Source organism: Trichoderma aggressivum, assembly GCF_033847375.1.
Source record: "Trichoderma aggressivum f. europaeum strain CBS 100526 chromosome Unknown scaffold_021, whole genome shotgun sequence".
Lineage (NCBI taxonomy): Eukaryota > Fungi > Ascomycota > Sordariomycetes > Hypocreales > Hypocreaceae > Trichoderma > Trichoderma aggressivum.
Window position 1 is genome coordinate 133,494 of NW_026946387.1, and position 17,725 is coordinate 151,218.

Sequence of the window (17,725 nt, forward strand, 5' to 3'; positions counted from 1 at the left end):
GCTTCCCCTGGATCTGGAACGCACGAGCCGCCGTCAGACGAGGCTGGATTTTGCTTGACTAGGTTGGCTTTTGACTATTGATTTCTAATTTGGTTTTTTATTTCTTCTTCCCTGGTCATCATCGTCGGTCAATCTCTCGCAGCATCAACTCTCTCAGGCTCCTACATGTACCTGCGACCGCATGATTTCAAGGCATCCATCGAATCAATCAATCCCTTTCACGCTGATCTGATACCCGCCGCTTCCTCTTCATGCATGGATGCCTTTCTCTGCCTCAAAGGCCGCGCGCTACAGGCAGCTAGCTAGTCGACAAATCCATCATGCAGCCAATAGCAGAGGGCTGGCTGCCTTCTGGTCCTACCACGGCTTTTCAGCTCGAGGCTCAGCTAGGCATCATCGTCAGACTGGCAAGCGGCTCTTCTTCCTTTTTTTTTTCAGCTTGTAAAACACCTGTGCGAGGGCATCACCTCAATCTTGTCCTGCCTCAAATTGTCCTCTTCACCGTTCGTCTTTTGGAGAGCTTCGTGACTGTTCATTCGCCTTTTGCTTTGCTCAAGGCTCAGTAAACACATACTGTGGCAATCATCCGCAGCGTATTGACATGGTGCATTTCAACCTGGAACTGATATGGCTCTCCCGCGCAAGCCCGCACGTTGAGTGAGTGCCTCGTCGATACAGCCTCGTCTTGGGCTGCTGTGCTCATGATATCGCGATATCGTGGCTAATCACATTTCTCAAGTCTCGTCTTCGTCCATGGATACGGCGGCAATCCGGAAACTACATGGCACGACGAATCTACCGGCAAAATATGGATCAAGGACGAAGAGTTCATCACTCGCATAAAGAGGCCGATTCGCATCTTCTCCTTTAGCTACAATGGCGACGTAGAAGCAAACTTGTCATCGTCCAGCCCAGCATTCCACGCAAGCGATCTGCTTTGCTGTTTGGAGCAAGCTCTCGAGAGATCTGCAGTATGACTCTCCACGCTTTGTGAATGATTTCGAACCACTTTCTTACTCTGTCCACTAGGGAAGACCCTTGATATTCATTGCCCACGGCTTTGGAGGCATCATTGTGAAGAAAGTCAGTAAAATCCCGTTCGCATTTCACATACGCCGATCAAGTGATTAACCTTGCTGCATTGTAACTGTAGGCGATCCAGCTGTGTTTCATGACACCAACCTATCCGCGGACCAAGAATGCGCTGGCCGGTGTCGTCTTCTTTGGCACACCACACGCCGACACAGACTCTGAAGCACTTCTCCAATCAGTCAAGGGGACCATAGACACCTTTGGTCCAAAGGATGGAACTAGGAGTGAAGATGTCAGGGAATTTGTTTCCATAGTGAGCCGTATCAACACCACCTTTATTGCATGCAAGCCTAGTTACCTCAGGCTGCTGTCCTTTTGGGAGAATCTGCCCTCAAAGACCGTTGGATCGAGTGCCGACTCTCATAAGGCTCTCGTGAGACCACTCTGCGTCCTCGATAAGGCAACCGAGTACTTTCTTACTGATATCCTCATAGGTCGTTCCTCTCCAATGCCAGAAAGAGAAACTACAAGGAAACACAGATCACATAATAGAGTGCAGCCATGAGGAACTGCCTCGGTTCTCCAGTATATTCAGCGACAGATTCATGCAGTTTATGCAAATATTCGCCCAGTTCTTGGTGGACACGCTATCAGAACGCACCGTACCTACTTTTCCCGCCAAAATCCCGCGTACACCATCACGGATTTTGGAACGACCAATCCCGATTGAAGAAATCCCAGGGATAAAGAAACTCGATTTCCCAGTAATCAAGCATCGACGAAGGATTAGGAGCAAGATTGACGATGACCTTCAAAGCCGTGAACGGAGGAAGAAGGAGGAGGAAGAAACCGCCTCCAGAGAAAGCTTTCTACGCTCACTAAGCGGCTGGTCAGATATCAATTACGGAAATGAGCTATTTGCTGCCGCCGGCACATGCGAATGGTTCAAGGATGGCACCATCTACAAGAACTGGCTTACGGATCCAAAGTGTGGCACAATCTTCTATATAGGGGCTCCTGGACATGGAAAATCACACTTAGCCCGTGCTGTCTTTACCCATCTCAAATCCTTCAAGCCCGAAGACGTTGTTATGAGCTATTTTTGCCAAAAGGGAGAAGAGAAGCCGGCAATTTGGGAGTACTTCACCTGGAAGCTGATCAAGGAGTGGCCAGACTGGTTTTTGCACGTTCCTATCCAATTCCGCCGCAGCAACGATGAATCCAATCCTCGTCTCGACTCATCGTCGTATGCCGAAATATGGACCGCGTTTCGGAAAGTTTGCTCGCCGCGTACAATATATCTAGTCGTGGATGGACTTGAGCAAACGCCTTCAGCCAACTTCACCGAATTCTTTGCCCTAATAGAGCACTTGAGGCAGCCGATCGTTTTGGGACCGGAGAGCCGCTCTAGCAACCCGCTCGATATGCCGACAAAGGTCAAGCTAGTCATAACGAGCCGATGGACAGACGCTACCTATTCGGCCTCAAGTACTACCTCATGTTGCACTCTACCAGATGAGGATATTAGAAAAGACGTCTCCACATACCTGAACAAGAGGTTCTTGGCTATTTCCAACACTAGACAGAAATCAGGCCAAGACCTGATACAAAAGATCAAAGAACGAGTCATTCAAAAAGCAGGAGCCTATTGGCTCTATGCTAAACTTGCGGCCGACGAAATTGAGAGATTGTATAGTTTGAACCCGGTCCAAGAGATTCAAGAAGATTACATTCCAACCGAGTTGGCACGGCTCTACGAGCAGAAGATGCTGCCTTTACTGCAATCCGCCAACAACAGCGAAAGGCATCTGCGTACAGTTCTCACCTTGATAGCCTCCGAAGGCATTGGCCTCGCTTTTTCTATCAAGCAACTCGACAGTATTCTAGAGTGTTTGTATGGCCAAGATGATATGCCAGTGGAAAGTATTGCCAAATCCATGCAACAGTACTGCGGAGACTTGTTCTGGGTCAGCCCAGCCGACTCCCTCATCTTTTCTGTTCACTCTTCCGTTCGAAGCCATCTAAGCAACTACCTCTCCCTGGAACACAGGCAAACCAACATGGCTTTCGTCTGCCTTACATATCTACTTCAAGATCGATTTTGCGACTGCCTGCCTCTCTCGTGGACTGACAAAGAGGGTACCTCTGAGAGAATGGCCAAGACGGCTGCGTTTTACGGCTTTGCGTCTCAATGCTGGCTGACCTATCTTCCCAAGCTGAAGACACTCAATCCACAATTGGTTCCGCTGTTGCAAAGATTCCTGTCCCCCGACTGCCCGCAGTATCAGACGTGGCTACATTGGAAATCATGGCTCGTCAGCGAAAAGGGAGAACTACCGGCCGAGGATCCGATCATGGCCATGGTTCGAGAGGGCTGCCTTGCCGTCATACAGCATTTCTTTCCGGCATCAGAGTCTCCCCGTGCTCCTTGGAAGAGCAGGTTCGGAAGCTGGACCCAATTTGTACCGTTTCCAAACGCTCAGTTCTCTGATAAATTTGCGGGAAAGTGGCCCGATATCACAGGTCTGCATGGCCATACTCTCCTAATGGCAGCGGCGCTTAGTGGAAACCGCGGTATGGTCGAGCACGTTTTACAATGGAATGTCGACGTGAATGCGCGCGATGAAGGTGGAAGGACGGCGCTCACACTTTGCCTTACCTCGGATCGATTGATGGGTGCCAAGGCCCAAGATCAAAATATATACGACGTTGTCGAAACACTGCTACTCAATGGAGTCAGTCCAAACATATGTGACCATCACGGCATCACGCCTTTGCACGTGGTATGCGTTCGCGGCAGACACGAGCTTGCTCATCTCCTGATCAGGTTCGGTGCCTTGCTCAACGTCACGGATACATGGGGTATTACGCCGCTCGAAAGGGCATACTCTGCCGGAAAGGTTGAGCTTGTTAAGTTGCTCATCGACTTTGGTGCAGACGCAGAAGCATGGATGCTGGGTGGAGAGCCACCCCTGGCAAGATGCATATTTGACGGCAAACTTGACATGTTCAATGCCTTTCTCCCTTTTGCAGATATTAACCAGGTCACCATGCTTGGGTTCGCACCAATTCATCTTGCCAGCGATGGCGCCGACAGGACAGAATTTCTTCGGATACTGCTTTCAAGGCCAGGATTGGATCTGGATGCTGTAAGCTCACTGACCGAACGTTTTCATGTCAAGCGCACTACAGCTATTGGATTTGCCGTCAATAGCCGTAACTATACGGCACTGGAATGGCTTCTGGAAGCTGGAGCATACCCTGGAATGCTGCCCATGGTGAGCGTGCCGCCGCTTCACGATGCCGTTATTGTTCAGGATAGGTCCATGGTTGAGCTGCTGTTGGTCTACGGAGCACCGGTAAACGACTTTAGGCGCAACTGGTTTCCATTTACTGCGCTGGGCCATGCCGTGGATCTAGGCCTGGAATCCATCGTGGATTTACTTCTACAAAACGGCGCAGATGCCTCTATCGAAGAAGGCTACGGCGTTGCCGCGTTACTTGAAACAGCCGTGACGAGGGTTGGCCCCCCCACCCCTAAGATCATAAAGAAGCTCTTGGAGTCGCTTCATCCTCCTAATGTCAACTATTTCAAAGATGACGAAGATCACTGTATAATAGGCGCCGTCGACCAAGGCGATGCTGAAACCGTGTCGATTTTGCTGGAGCATGGAGCAGATATGAGCATCTATCTCAACTCCGGCGAAAGAGTATCACCCTTGCACAAGGCAGCCAGAAAAGGCAATGTCGAGATGTGCGATATTCTGTTGAAGCATGAGCCGAATCTTCTCGATCTTCAGCTGGAAAAGGGGTTCATGGTTGAAACCCCCTTAAATGCGGCATGCCATCGGAAGAAGAAAGATGTTGTCCGCTTTCTCCTGGATAGGGGCGCCAAGGTAGACCAGGTCAGCTACTACTATAAGGAATCGCCTCTATTCACCGCCTGTGATGTGGGAGACATGGACATTGTCAAGATGGTTCTAGAAGCTGCGCCTCATATGATCAATGTGCCTACGGTCTACAATTGCACCCCGCTCGCATTTGCTTGCAGCCATGGGAATCTCGACATGGTCAAGCTATTGATTGACGCCGGAGCAGAAATGTATCTTCCTAACGGCGCTGGCACTACGAGCGCGTTCAGCCGGATCTTTGATGCCAAGGGCGATAAACCTTTCAAGACTCTTCAACTGTTGCTGAACAATGGCCTGGACCTGCACGCCGTCGACAATGAGACTGGGCTTACCGTTCTTGGGTGGGCCATAATAGACGCAGAAGCAAGGCACGTCAAATGGCTTCTTGAGCAGGGTGCCGATCCGCTGCGTGCTCAGAGGGGCCCTGGTGGTGAGGAGACGTGGCAGACAGCCATCCAAGTTGCTGCCCATTCGAGCAACAAAAACATCATGCCCATTATAGATTTGCTGCTTGAGCCGCGCTGGGGCTTGCGGGAACATTTAACTCACAGGGACTATCAAGGAGGTACCCTTGTGCCTGCCCTAGCCCGGTCCCGAAAAGGCGCGGAAATCATATCCCGCCTCATGTCCGCGTGTGACACCATCTTCAAGGAGACTGGTAATGACATCTTCTCCGCCATCATGGACCAACCTAGCCACGCCGGGCTGACTCCCGTTGACTATGCAATGGGCAACTTCGATGCCAAACCCGAAGCACTGCCTGACCTGGACAAACTCATCATTTCTCGAATAGATGAGCTTCTTGCTGGCCCTCGCACGATAGAAATCCATCTTCTCACGCTGGATTACGTCGCCATACTCCTTTTTCAACGTGGTGGATACGATATAGACGCCAGGGTTTTGGCCGAGTTCATACTCACCAGACCTCAGGTTCGATGGAATGACGATGAGGGATATTACATGGGCTCCGTCGCCCTGCAGCAGTGCTTCGTCTGCGACAAATCTATTTACGACCCTTACATTTACTGCACCCTCTGCGAGAACTCGTGGTGCTCGGACTGCAAAGACAAGGACGACACCATCAGTCTACACAAACACAAATTCTTCCCCATCGAGCTCCGCAAAGACCTAGACATGAATGCAGCGGACATTCAAGAAATCCTAGAGAGGATACACAAGCAGATCACGTCCAACTTGGCGTCCATTGAGAAACAGCCACAGCAGGGTGGCGACGTACTCACCAGCAACTCCCCAACACATGCAGAACCTTCGCCTCCCGCACCCGGTCAAGCCTCTCTACCGCTCGCCACGCTTCACGCCTTCAACTTCCTAGCAATCACCCGACCCATCTGGACGCCCTTCCTCCCACTCTCCCCCTCCGCCCAAGCCCTCGTCGACCCATGGCACGCTCTGTGGTCTCGCGAATACGAATACCGCCGCTGGCGGAGCTTCATGGAGAGGAGAAGCATGAACTACGAGAACTCGGCTTGGAGACGCTTCCAGGAACTACAGTACTTGAAACGGGGGTTCACGAGAGCGTATACCGATCAAGAACGGGTGAGGCAGGATTTAGTGCTCTGTGATGTACGGCGACTGTTCAATGAGAAGAAGGTTGAGGTTAGGCCGACGCCGCCGAGGAAGTGGCCGCCGGTGGTGAGGAAGAGGCAGTGATGATACACGACGTTATGATGGATTAATTTACAGTTTTTGGAATTATTTTGTTGTTTACAGCGTGGCTAGCCATTTGGATTCACGTGTGATGCTAGTTCTGAATTTCGAGACAAAGTTTCTGTTGCGGTATACTGAGGATTAAACATGGTAGCATGTGCTATTTCTATGATGATAATTAAACTATTCCATAAGACGTACTCCCAAAACTCATCGCAGTCAATGCGTTACTACGACCAAGAAAAACAAACAAACAGGCGTTGATCATCTATCCAGCATGACGGCATCATTGTGCGCATTAGATCGTGTATCTGAAGTGAGGGCTGTCATCACCAAGCTCCTTAAGCTCATCGTCCGGGAGCCCCTGATGCTCTCCGCTCAGCTCCCCAGCATCGCGATTCTTGTTTGCCCTCCGGAACCAGAACCAGAGAAAGCCATAGACGCAGGTGCCGAAGCCAACCATGCCGAGAGAAACGGCGTGGCCACGGATGAAGCGCGGTTTGTCAAGCACAGGGCTAGGAATATGGCTGTTAGATCAAAAATGTAATGCGCAGGGATGCCTCAGAGAAACTCACTATATAAAGGCAGACATGATGCCGGATGTGTTGCCAAAGGTAAGCTGCATACCTGTGGCAGTCGTTCTCTTGCCGTACCGAGGGGTGTTATTCGGTAACTGTTTGGAGATGTCAGTTTTCCCCTGATACGTTTTGTCTGAGATGTATAGTAAGAGCTTACCCAGGCAATTGGAAGGCCGACAACGACGTAGAGTCCCCCTGCAACAAGAAAGCACCCAAAGTAGTGCACTCCGGGTGACGAATCGGATAACAGTATAGCATATCCGACGACGCTTATCATGCCAAAGATGACGCAGAATACGCCTCTCATCTGGAGCCGGTCAGACAGCATGGCTATGCTCATGTACGCCACTGCGCCCAGGAAGTAGCACGGGATGGTGAGGAGCTGGACTTGAGCAGTTGTCCATTCGCCGAGAGCACTGATGATGGTGGGCAAGAAAGTCGAGAATCCTAGACACATGGTTAGTCAAAAGGGTTTCCTCTTTTTTTTTTCTTTTTGAATCGTCCTCGGACGAAATACACACCGTAGAGCATGGTATCCACGCCAAACTGGGCAAACGAAAAAGCCCAGACCTTCCAGTCCGTAAACGCCTTCATCATGTCTCGTCGACTGAACTCGCGGCTGGAGGCTGTATTGCCATAGTCCCGCTTATGTCTCTCTTCCATCAGGACCTTGTCCTCTTCGGTGAGGAAATACGCAGACGGCGCATCATTCGGCAGCGCAATCAACGTGACCACACCAAGCACCACGCTCGGAATGCCCTCGATGATGAAGATCCAGCGCCACCCGCTCATGCCGCGAACGCCGTCCATGTGTCCAATGCCATACGCCAGCAACCCGCCGAGGGCACCCGCAATGGCAGCGCTGACGAAGAGGTATCCTATCCTCAAGGCAAGCTCATGCTTGGTGTAGAAGAAGGTGAGATAGACGCTGAGGCCGGGGAACAAGCCCGCCTCGACAACTCCCAAGAGCAGACGGCAGGCAATGAGCGAGCCGTATGATTCCACTAGTCCGGTGAGAGTCGCAATGATGCCCCAGGCCGTGACGATGAAGGCTATCCACCGCCGAGGAGTAAATAGCTTGAGGACAAGGTTTGAGGGCACCTCGAACAGGAGGTATGTGACGAAGAGGATGGAAACGGCGACTTGGAATTGCTGGGATGAGAGGTTGAGGTCTTCTTCAAGGCCATACAATCGAGCGTTGCCAATATTCACTCTGCAGCCTGTCAGTCATCCCGATCTCGTCTCCAAGTGAAAGACAAGGAGTCCAGAGTGAGAGCGAGATGCCTTACCTGTCCAAGAAACTAAACAGATACAAGGCCATGACAAGCGGGATAATGTAGAGATCCAGCTTCCGCACCAACTTCTTCTCTTCGACCCCTTGGAGCAGTGTCTCGTTGTCTGACTCTTGAGCAGCACGATCTTGCAGCTGCGTCCTCTTTTCCTCCTGATCTCGATCGGGCGCAGTTCCCATTGCGATCCCTTGTGACGCCATCCTGGATGAATCCTCTCTCTTGCGGTGTCTCTCTGTCCGTCCAACAGCGCTTCGATCTCTCACAATCGAAACAAGAGAATATGACAACCTCGAGAAACCCAAACAGCCGGTCAGGAAGCCAAAGACAAAGACAAGCAACGCTTCTCCTTTCAGTCCCCACCTCAGTTCAGTTCCTTTCGTCCAGCCACTCGCAGAAGCCAAGATGTCTCAGAAATAATAAAACCGAAGACGAAAAAAAAAAAAAGAAATCCCGCCGGAGAATCAATTCGACATGGTCACAAACAATGTCTCAAAACGGGGGTGCCTCGGTATTAGTAATATCTCGTTTCACAAAAGTTGTACTCGGCAATGAACAAAAGTGAATAAAAGCCAGACTGCGGCTGAATGTTGTGAAACGCAGTAGCAGCAACCAAATAGAAGAAGAAGGAGAAGAAAACAAGTCAAAAGACGGAGCGTCGAAACAACTCAAAAAGAGTCACAAGTTCGTGACCCAGAAAAAAAAACTACTATAACTACTAGGTAAGAGGAATGGAAGGCACTCTGTAGTATATACAAGTAGTATCAATGGGAAGCGAAATATTAAGTGGCGTGAGTTGGCCGTTCCGCGAATCCAAACTACCTTAGCGTGCCCGCATTTCGGACCTCGAAAAAAAAAAAAGAAGAAAAAAGAAAAAAAAAGCCTCTTTTTGCTTGGCCTTTTTCTGCTGATACGGTGAAGAGTCGGTCAGTTTCCAGGTTCTCATGCATGTAAAGCCTTATCCTGGACTGGAGGCTTATCAATCCGTCCCATCGGGCTGCTGAGCATCTCATCTCGTCATCCATGAGCACGTGTAACCAATCAATCAATCAAAAGATGAAGCCCCTTTTTGTGCCTGTGCCACTCCCAGAATTCGGTAACTGGTAACTTCTAAAGACGGCGTGGCGTTGTTTGGTACAACCACCTCGTTCTTCACCTGTATCTACATTTACCTACATCCACCGACCGAAGAATAGAACAAGAGAATCTCGTCGCTACGCAACTCATCTACAAAAATCAATCATCGGAATTGCAAACAATTCACGCAGGCAATCCCATGCCTTCAATCCCCAGACGTCAAACCCTCATCCTCGCTAGTCCCGTTCATCCCATTAAGCTTCTTTTACTCTAATTTTCAAAGTTTGAAATTTGCCGTAGCGGGCGGGCTTTGGGGGGCGCAGCCGGTTCTTTGCCGCGGAATGCATGGCTACGCACATTAGCCAGGAACCAAAACTTGCTTCAGGAAAAGCATAACAAATACCATTATTTGCTCGGGAAATTCAGAGAAACAAAGAAAAGAGAAAAGAGAAAAGAGAAAAGAGAAAAGAGAAAAGAGAAAAGAGAAAAGAGAAAAGAGAAAAGAGAAAAGAGAAAGGAGGGAGGGGAAAAGAAGACAAGAGACAAGAGACAAGAAAAGAAAAAGAAAACACGGACGGCAGTTGAAACAATTTGGTAAAATTGAAACGGTCCATTATTAAAGATACATAAAAGGTGGCTACACAGAACAGAGCAAAAACAAATCGGCTTCCCGCTCTGCTCTCCCAAGTTCCTCAAACCTCATTCGTCACACGTTGTCGAGTCTTCCGGCATCATACATCACATCAGTCCAGAATGTTTCCCCCTCCAAATATTGTTGGAATCACCAAGCCTCTCCTGTTGCAATCAAGCCTAGTTCGTGGTGAACACGCCGGGTATAGACAGTATATACAAAAGACACGTGCCTTGTATGTTCCCGCCGCTGCCGCAGATGGGCCTTGCCCCAATCAATCAGTTAGGAGTCAAGCCATCCCATTTGCCGATCCAGTAATCTAGTTCCTAGGTCCCCGAATATTGCCTTCTTCTTTTTTTATCTTTTTCACTTCTTTTAGTGGTAATTTTGCGTAGGCATTTCGTAGACTGGCCCGCTCTGGTGGCTCAGGACTGCATTGCCGTCAATTTCGGAAGCTTCGGGGTTTGTCCATTTGGCAGCGTTGACGTTGTCGTTGCCCAGCTCAGCAGCATCGGCATGAGCAGGAGGCAGGTTGGTCCTGTTGTCGAACGAGACGGGGCTGACGGTGTTTGCCATTGTCGTCGCCGGGCTGGGCGAGGTGTAGGCTGAACCGTAGGTCTCTGGCTTGGCATATCCAGCACGTCCATCACCCAGGGCGGTACCACGGTAGCCCTCGGGAGCGACGGGCTTGACGGGAGTGCGGCCGGGGGCCAGGAAAGCTGCTGCGTTGGCGGTGTGAGCCGACATGGGTTGCTGGCGACCGGGACCGCCAATTCCGCCGCCACCGCCGCCGCCGATCGGGACCTCAGAAGCGCCAACCAGGTCGTCGTGGTCAGGGCTAAAGCCGCGGTTGCGACGCCTCAGGATGAGGAAGAGGGCGGCGCCGATGATGAGAAGACCGCCGACACCCACGCCGACACCAATACCAGCCTTGGCGCCGGTGGACAGGCCCGAGCTATCGGTGGCATGGCCGTTGTTGTTATCCGGAACGCCCGTGCCGGAGCCTGTCGGGGCACTGCTGGTCTCCTGGACACCGGTGTTGACAACAGTCGAGGTGACGGTCAAGGTGCTGGTCGAGGTGACGGTCGTCTTGGCATTGGCCTGGTGCGTCTGGGTGATGGTCCTGGTAACAACGGTCCGGGTGGTCTCGGTGTCTCTGACGGTCCTGGTAGTAGTGTCGACAATGGTAGTGCCACTGCCGCCTCCGACGGTCACGGTCACGACATCGGTGACGAAGGCGCGCGCCTCCAAGTCGCGCAGAGCCAGATATTGGTTCAGGGCGTCGGCATCAACAACCTCGGTGGGAAGAGGATCAACTCCCGTCCTGGGCGCAATCCTGAGATCCCGCTTCTGTGCGGCCGTGGGCGTTTCGAGGACCGTGGTGATCTCAAAGACGGTCGTCGTGGCCGTTTCCGCGTTGCTGCTAGTAACAGTGGTCGTGGTAAAAGCCGTCGACGTCGTGGTAATCGTCGTGGTGATGGTCGTCGTCTCGGTCCTGATGCTTGTGACAGTCTTGCCGTCGGGGCCCGTCACAGTCTCGGTCTCGAAGATGGTGGTGGTGCTGTCCTCGTCAGAGCTGCTGCTGCTGCTGCTGCTACTGCTACTGCTGCTACTGCTGCTACTGCCAGGAGTCGACGAGGTCGGGGGAGGAGTGGTCGACGACGGCGATGAAGAGCTGGACGAGTCACCTCCATCGGTCGGGCCTGGAGCGGTGGACGAAGAGCCCGAGTCGTCTTGTCGGATCACAACATTTGCGTGGACGCTTCCAAGCAGCGCGCCGAAGACGAGTGCCAACGGCAGGCGCATTTTGAAGGAAAATCTCGAGATGGGGCCAAACTATGCGTCTTAAGAATGAGGCCGTACAAGAATGAAAACAGTGGTGCAAACGCAGTCAAAAGTCAAAACAAAGTAAGGGAAAAATGATGAAGAATGATGACGATGGCGATTAGGTGCCAGGCGAGTGAAACAAGCGAGTGGAAGGGGTCGGTTATGATGGATGAAAGCAGCAAGTTCAAGGGCCCTGGGAATTTGACGGCGACAAGAGCAGGCCAGAGTCCAGAGGGAAGAAACGGCCCGTTGTTTGGCCATTGGCATTGGCCGCAGCACACGCGGACTCCCGGAGAAGCCACGCAGGCGGACCCCGTTGGGGGTACCCGGTACTTGCGCCAAGGGTACTCGGACAGTCGGGCGCGCGGGTATCTGTACGAGGACGTACAGTACGTGTACAGCAGTACAGGTCCACAGCATGCCAGTTGCCCTCTGTAAGCGATCCATGGATGGATTTTTTTCATCTTCCAGTGCGGGTGGTCCGCCAAAGTTCCAGTCCAGCTGTCGCAGTCTGGCGGTTCTACGGAGCACAGGTGCACTAAAGGTGAGGCCGCCCAGAGCTTGGTCTACTAAGCATTTGAGCGCCTGCGGTACGAGTTCAATACGGGCTGCAAAACTGTACGTGCGCCAGCAGGTACCGGTACCCCGTGGCGACACCGCACAGGTACAGGTAATTACTCGTATTGTCGCAAACACATCATGGATGAGAAGCACGCACAGAGAAAACGAAGCACTTTTTTGCGCATTTCGCTGGCGGAGGGACCCGTCGGGCTAGTACTAGTACATACGAATGTTGCACGCGGGACTTCAGGAGAAGGTGAATCAACAGCTGCGCTTTTGCCCGGTGCAGCTTAGCGGCGAAAAAGTGGCAATGCAGGGACCCCCCAGAATACGAACTGCTCAGAGAGGGAAAAGATCCAAAGACACCAAAGGAAAAAGAGAGAACGAGTGAGTAAAAGAGAAAAGAAAAAAAAAAGAGGATCCCCCTCCCCTGGAAAGAAAAAAAGAGAACCGAGCGTCGAGTCAAGTTGAAAAGCCGAGTCACCTGCCAATTGGGCAGACAGGTAACGTGTACTCGTATTATATACGGAGCAGAAACGAGTATTACTACGATTACACACCCGGAGGTCCATGTTGATGCTACTGTACCCTGTTCATACGATACCCGACGCCATGCTGGCAATTTGTTTCATCTTCAATTTCATTACCGTCAATGTCAACGTCAACGTAATCCTCACACAAAGTACCGCGCTGCGGCCCCCCTACAAGCACTTGGCACACTCAACGCCATCCATTGCTGCAAATCGCCATGTGCTCACCTTGCCCAGAACCGTAAGCCTGATCGCCTCGCCCGCGAACGAGTCGTTATGCGAAATGACGTGCACCAAGCTGGCACTATTTCGACACTAGTACTCGGTTCGTCATTGATTATCGAGTGCGTGACCGAGTATTATTGTCTCTCCCTTCCATGCCTCCTCTTCAATAGCGCGAGGACCCAAAGTGTCCCATTATTGTGTTGGCAATCAAAAACAACGTGCAGCAAACAATACGAGCCGAGAACCCCCAACAACCCCGAAATTCCAAACACAACTGTCATCCCCATTCCTCTCCCTCCCCAAATCTGCATCAGCCTCCGCCACAACCTAGAAAATCCCCCCGAATGGAACCATCTGGAGGGAGAAAAGCCACAAGATCGAATACCCACCCTTCATAAGATGACCGCCGGGCTGGAAACGCTGATGCCCCAAGCTGAGATTTGCTGCTATTCTTATTCCCTTTTTTCTGACCGCACCATACTAAAACTACCTAGTAACTTCCCTTTATTGTTGTTTTTTTCTTTGTAACGAGGCGCCCAACCAAACCGTCTCGCCCGCTGCAATGTCAGACTGCATGAAGCTACTCTCGTGACGATCCTTTGTGCTCTTTTTCCTTTTCCCTTCCCTCTTATCTTTCTTTGCATCTTTTAGGCCCGGAAATCCTTATGCCCGGTGAGATCTTGCTCCCGTGATACCGGATCGGATATCCCGAAGCCTCTCTCCCCCCAAAAAAAAGATCATGTCACTTGGCCGGCCCTCGCCCTTGATTACCCCAAACCGTGGATTCGTACAAGTATATAAAATGAGAAGAGGGAAAAAAAAAACTAGTGAAACAGTGAAACATCTGAGGATCGTGACCACCTGCCTCATTTTGCTGCAGAGTCGACGATTGCTGATGCCTACTAGCCCAACAGCGGCAGATGAATTTCCATCGCTGCTCCGCAAGTGACAAAAAGCCGGCATTACTCTAATACCCTGTACATCCAGTACCTAGTAGGTACTAAGGTATTACACGTGTATGCCGGCCAGTAAGATGTGGGTTGATACGCTGACACTGGCGGCAAAGGCATTCTAAATCGGGCATCCCAGCTTCATGGGTCGGTAGTAGTCAAGTAGTATCAAAGTTGTATTCATCCAAATCTTGATCGACATTTCGTTCTGCTTTTACTTGTAACCTGATAGGAATCACACAAGACGAGAGACACATGTACGCAACGCATACACTCAGATAATTGTATATATGTATATATATATCTTGTACAAGTCATCTCTCATCAGCCTGCTCCATCCCCCTCATATCCCATCCTCCTCTTCTTCGTCAAAACCCCCCCCCTCGGGCCTCTCGCCAACAGTTAACGTGTATGCGTCCAGCGCAAAACGACTTTTATGGAATTATTACGTTTATAAAAAGAAAAACCTTCTCCATCCACCACTGGGAGAGCGAGCCCTGGTATCATGAGAGGGGACAGAGTCGACAAAGGGGAATAACAAAATACGAGGAAAGCAAAAGAAAGGGGGGGGCAACTGCTGTAGTAGTATCGATCTTGTCGCGGTGGAGAAGAATAGGGAAAGAAACGGAGATGAAAAAAAAAAGGCCGTTGACAAAGAGATTGAGAGAATCGTAGGCACTTTTTAAAAGTTTTCTTTGCCCCAGACGAACGAGAACCTAGATGAGGAAATCAGAATTAGTTTACACACACAAGAAACAAGAAAAGAAAAACGTCAGTGATGATGGATGAAGCAAAAAAAAGAACTTACTCAGGATCCGTATACTTGTTGCAGTAAACGTGCAGGGAACTTCCCAGACCCTTGGGCCCGCAGAAAAACACACCCGCCTCGCAAGGCGTGTGCAGCTTCCGGATGCCTCGGAAAATCATGTCCCAGTTGGGGCGGCCAAAGTTGGTCGGGCTCCTCAGGCCCGTAATGGCATCCTTGTCGGCGTTGGCATCGTTGATCATGATGTTGGTGGCATCGTCGGCCTTGATCTTGGCCGTCAGGTACGTGTGGATCTCGATGCGGTTGTCCACGTCCTGCGCCTCGACGGCCAGCAGCAGCGACCGAAACCACTCAAACGAGCCAAAGTCGCGGCAGATCCAGAAGAAGTAGACCTTGCGCAGCCTCGTCTTCTGCTGCGGGTAGTTCATCCGGTACCAGATGGACTTGAGGATCGAGGCAAAAGGCGTGACGCCAATACCGGCACCGACGAGAACCGCCACCTCGTACTTGAAGACGTCCTCCGAGGCGGATCCAAAGGGCCCGTCGACGTAGACCCTGGGCAAGACTCGCTTCAGGGCCGGGTCGTTGGTCTCGTCGCCGGCAGCGCCCACGACCTTGCTCGTGCTGCCCTTCTTGTCCCACTCGCAGCCCAGGAGACTCGAGACGGCCATGGTAAAGTCGCCCTGGCAACGCATGTGGATGGAGATGTAGTCCTCCTCGGGGGCGCTGGTCAGCGTAAAGGGGTGGTACTGCCACAGCGAGACCGCCGGGCAGCAGAAGAAGATGTACTGTCCGGCTCGAGTCTTGGTGTGCTCCTTCTTGATCTGAATCTCGCAGACGTTGCTGGGGTGCTGGATGACCTTTGAAATGTACGTCTTGTGGCGGCCTCGGATTTCGCGGGCGATTCTCTCCGCCAGGTAGATGAAGCCTCCGTACATCCAGTACTGCCAAAACACGCCAATGGCCGAGGGCCCGATGCTCGTGCAAAAGGGCGCCACGTCGGGCTGGATCATGCAGTAGGCTCCGTGGATGGCCCAGAAGATGAAGAAGACGATGAACATGTGGTGCGTGTACCAGAACCGCTCGTAGTTGGCGCGTCGGGGCTTCTCGATCGAGGTGAAGACCATGCCCATGAGGGCGATGAGCATCACGTATCCGGTCCAGCCGGGGCCCGAGGCAAAGTTGGCAAGCAGCCAGCCGTAGATGCCAAGGTTGTTCTTGGCCGCCACCTGGGCAAAGTTGTTCCAGTGGGCAATGGTGTGCACCCACGAGAAGAAGACAATGGACCAGGCCGTCGTGATGTGGAAGGTGATGTTCTTGTCGAACTGGATGACGCCGTTGAGAGGCGTCTGTCGGAGGAGCGAGATGAGGGTTCTGCAGACGGGGAAGAGGATGATGCCGACATCGACGTGGAGGACCAGGGCGGCCGATCGAGCAACGACGAACGTGAAACCAAAGGTGGCTCGGGATGTCGCCAAGCTGTCCTTGAGGCCGTAGTGGACGCAGGCAAAGGCAAAGATGAGGGCATGGGCCAGCATGAAAACGAAGACGAATCTGTTGTTCGCGTTGGGTCAGCAAATCGGGGTTCTTGTTTTGTTTCCTCTCCTTGCTCCCCCTCCCCCCTGCTTCATGAGGTCCTCTTGGGAGCAACGTACACTCTTCGGTATCCTTCGTTAATCATCCATCGGTCAAACTTTTCTCGCGCCGTCAGCTCTTGCTGCTTCTCCTGTGTCATTTCTCCCGAGAGCAACATGCGCGTCAGGGGCGTCCATCTGGACCGCTCCGTCGGCCGCTCATAGCTCTCGTACTTTTCGTAGTCCATTGTAAAGCAAAGTTGTGGCTGGCCGGTCGTATACTCTCAAAAGCCTCTCGCTCTGTATCCCAACAAACGGTCGGTCACGGTACAGTCTCTATGATGATCCTCCAGTTCAGAAAGCGATCGATTGGCGCAGGCAGTTGTCGGTAGTTCAGATCCCGCTGAACGAGCAGCAGCCTGTCGAATAAGAGAGTGGAATGACTTGAAGTCGATAAAAGACCGGTGCAAACACACGCGGCTGTAATATATAAAAGAAGAGGAACGAAGGAGAGAAAGCAATCCCGAGATCTGCAGACGACCAATCGTCAGTACCAAAGCGTCGAAAGGAGGAAGAATCCGTCTCGCATCGCAAGGGAACCGAATTCACATACCACAAGATTCAACAGTGCAAACTCGACCTTGCCTTGCGATCAACGCAACCCACGGGGGAAAATCCAAACAAACAAACAGACGGCACAAGGCAACTAAAACTAGAGATGAGAGAACAATAAAAAGAGGCCAGACTTTTCCCACCAAAGTCGTACGTAGGAGACGAAATTCCCCCCCGGGGGGTTACGCCAAAAACAGGGCGAGCACGGCCGGGGATTCGCTGCCGCGTCCGTGTTACAGGTTGCAGAAGCTCGTCCATGCAAAAAAAACGAACTCGCACGACTGCCGGACATGGGTCCCCCCGTGGCAGCCAATTAGCGGCCGGCCAGCCGAGTCTCGAAACAGACCATTGACGGTTGGTTTGATGCCAAGGGCGCCTTTTTTTTTTTTTTTTTCATTTTCGTTTTGGGGCCGTTGAAAGCAACTTGTACGAGTGTACAGAGTACCTGTGTGATCATCGGGGGACCAAGCATCTGGAAAGCCCATACCAGCGGG

General features: G+C 51.7%; 4 protein-coding genes across 4 annotated transcripts; 1 reads left to right on the plus strand and 3 right to left on the minus strand.

The window, feature by feature from the left end:
• Positions 1-601: 601 nt before the first annotated feature.
• On the plus strand, positions 602-6,614 carry Triagg1_5722 (uncharacterized protein; the record flags this gene model as incomplete). Its single annotated transcript, XM_062900268.1, has 5 exons — positions 602-657; positions 740-971; positions 1,030-1,083; positions 1,154-1,465; positions 1,527-6,614. 5 exons carry the CDS (start codon positions 602-604, stop codon positions 6,612-6,614), a joined length of 5,742 nt encoding a protein of 1,913 aa, XP_062755235.1.
• A 295-nt stretch (positions 6,615-6,909) lies between these two features.
• Positions 6,910-8,681, minus strand: Triagg1_5723 (uncharacterized protein; the record flags this gene model as incomplete). The annotated part of the gene is made up of 5 exons (XM_062900269.1): positions 6,910-7,138; positions 7,187-7,284; positions 7,347-7,636; positions 7,711-8,402; positions 8,479-8,681. 5 exons carry the CDS (start codon positions 8,679-8,681, stop codon positions 6,910-6,912), a joined length of 1,512 nt encoding a protein of 503 aa, XP_062755236.1.
• A 1,880-nt stretch (positions 8,682-10,561) lies between these two features.
• Triagg1_5724 (uncharacterized protein) lies at positions 10,562-11,992 on the minus strand (the record flags this gene model as incomplete). Its single annotated transcript, XM_062900270.1, has 1 exon — positions 10,562-11,992. One exon carries the CDS (start codon positions 11,990-11,992, stop codon positions 10,562-10,564), a length of 1,431 nt encoding a protein of 476 aa, XP_062755237.1.
• A 2,969-nt stretch (positions 11,993-14,961) lies between these two features.
• On the minus strand, positions 14,962-16,867 carry Triagg1_5725 (uncharacterized protein; the record flags this gene model as incomplete). Its single annotated transcript, XM_062900271.1, has 3 exons — positions 14,962-14,995; positions 15,088-16,599; positions 16,701-16,867. 3 exons carry the CDS (start codon positions 16,865-16,867, stop codon positions 14,962-14,964), a joined length of 1,713 nt encoding a protein of 570 aa, XP_062755238.1.
• Positions 16,868-17,725: the final 858 nt, after the last annotated feature.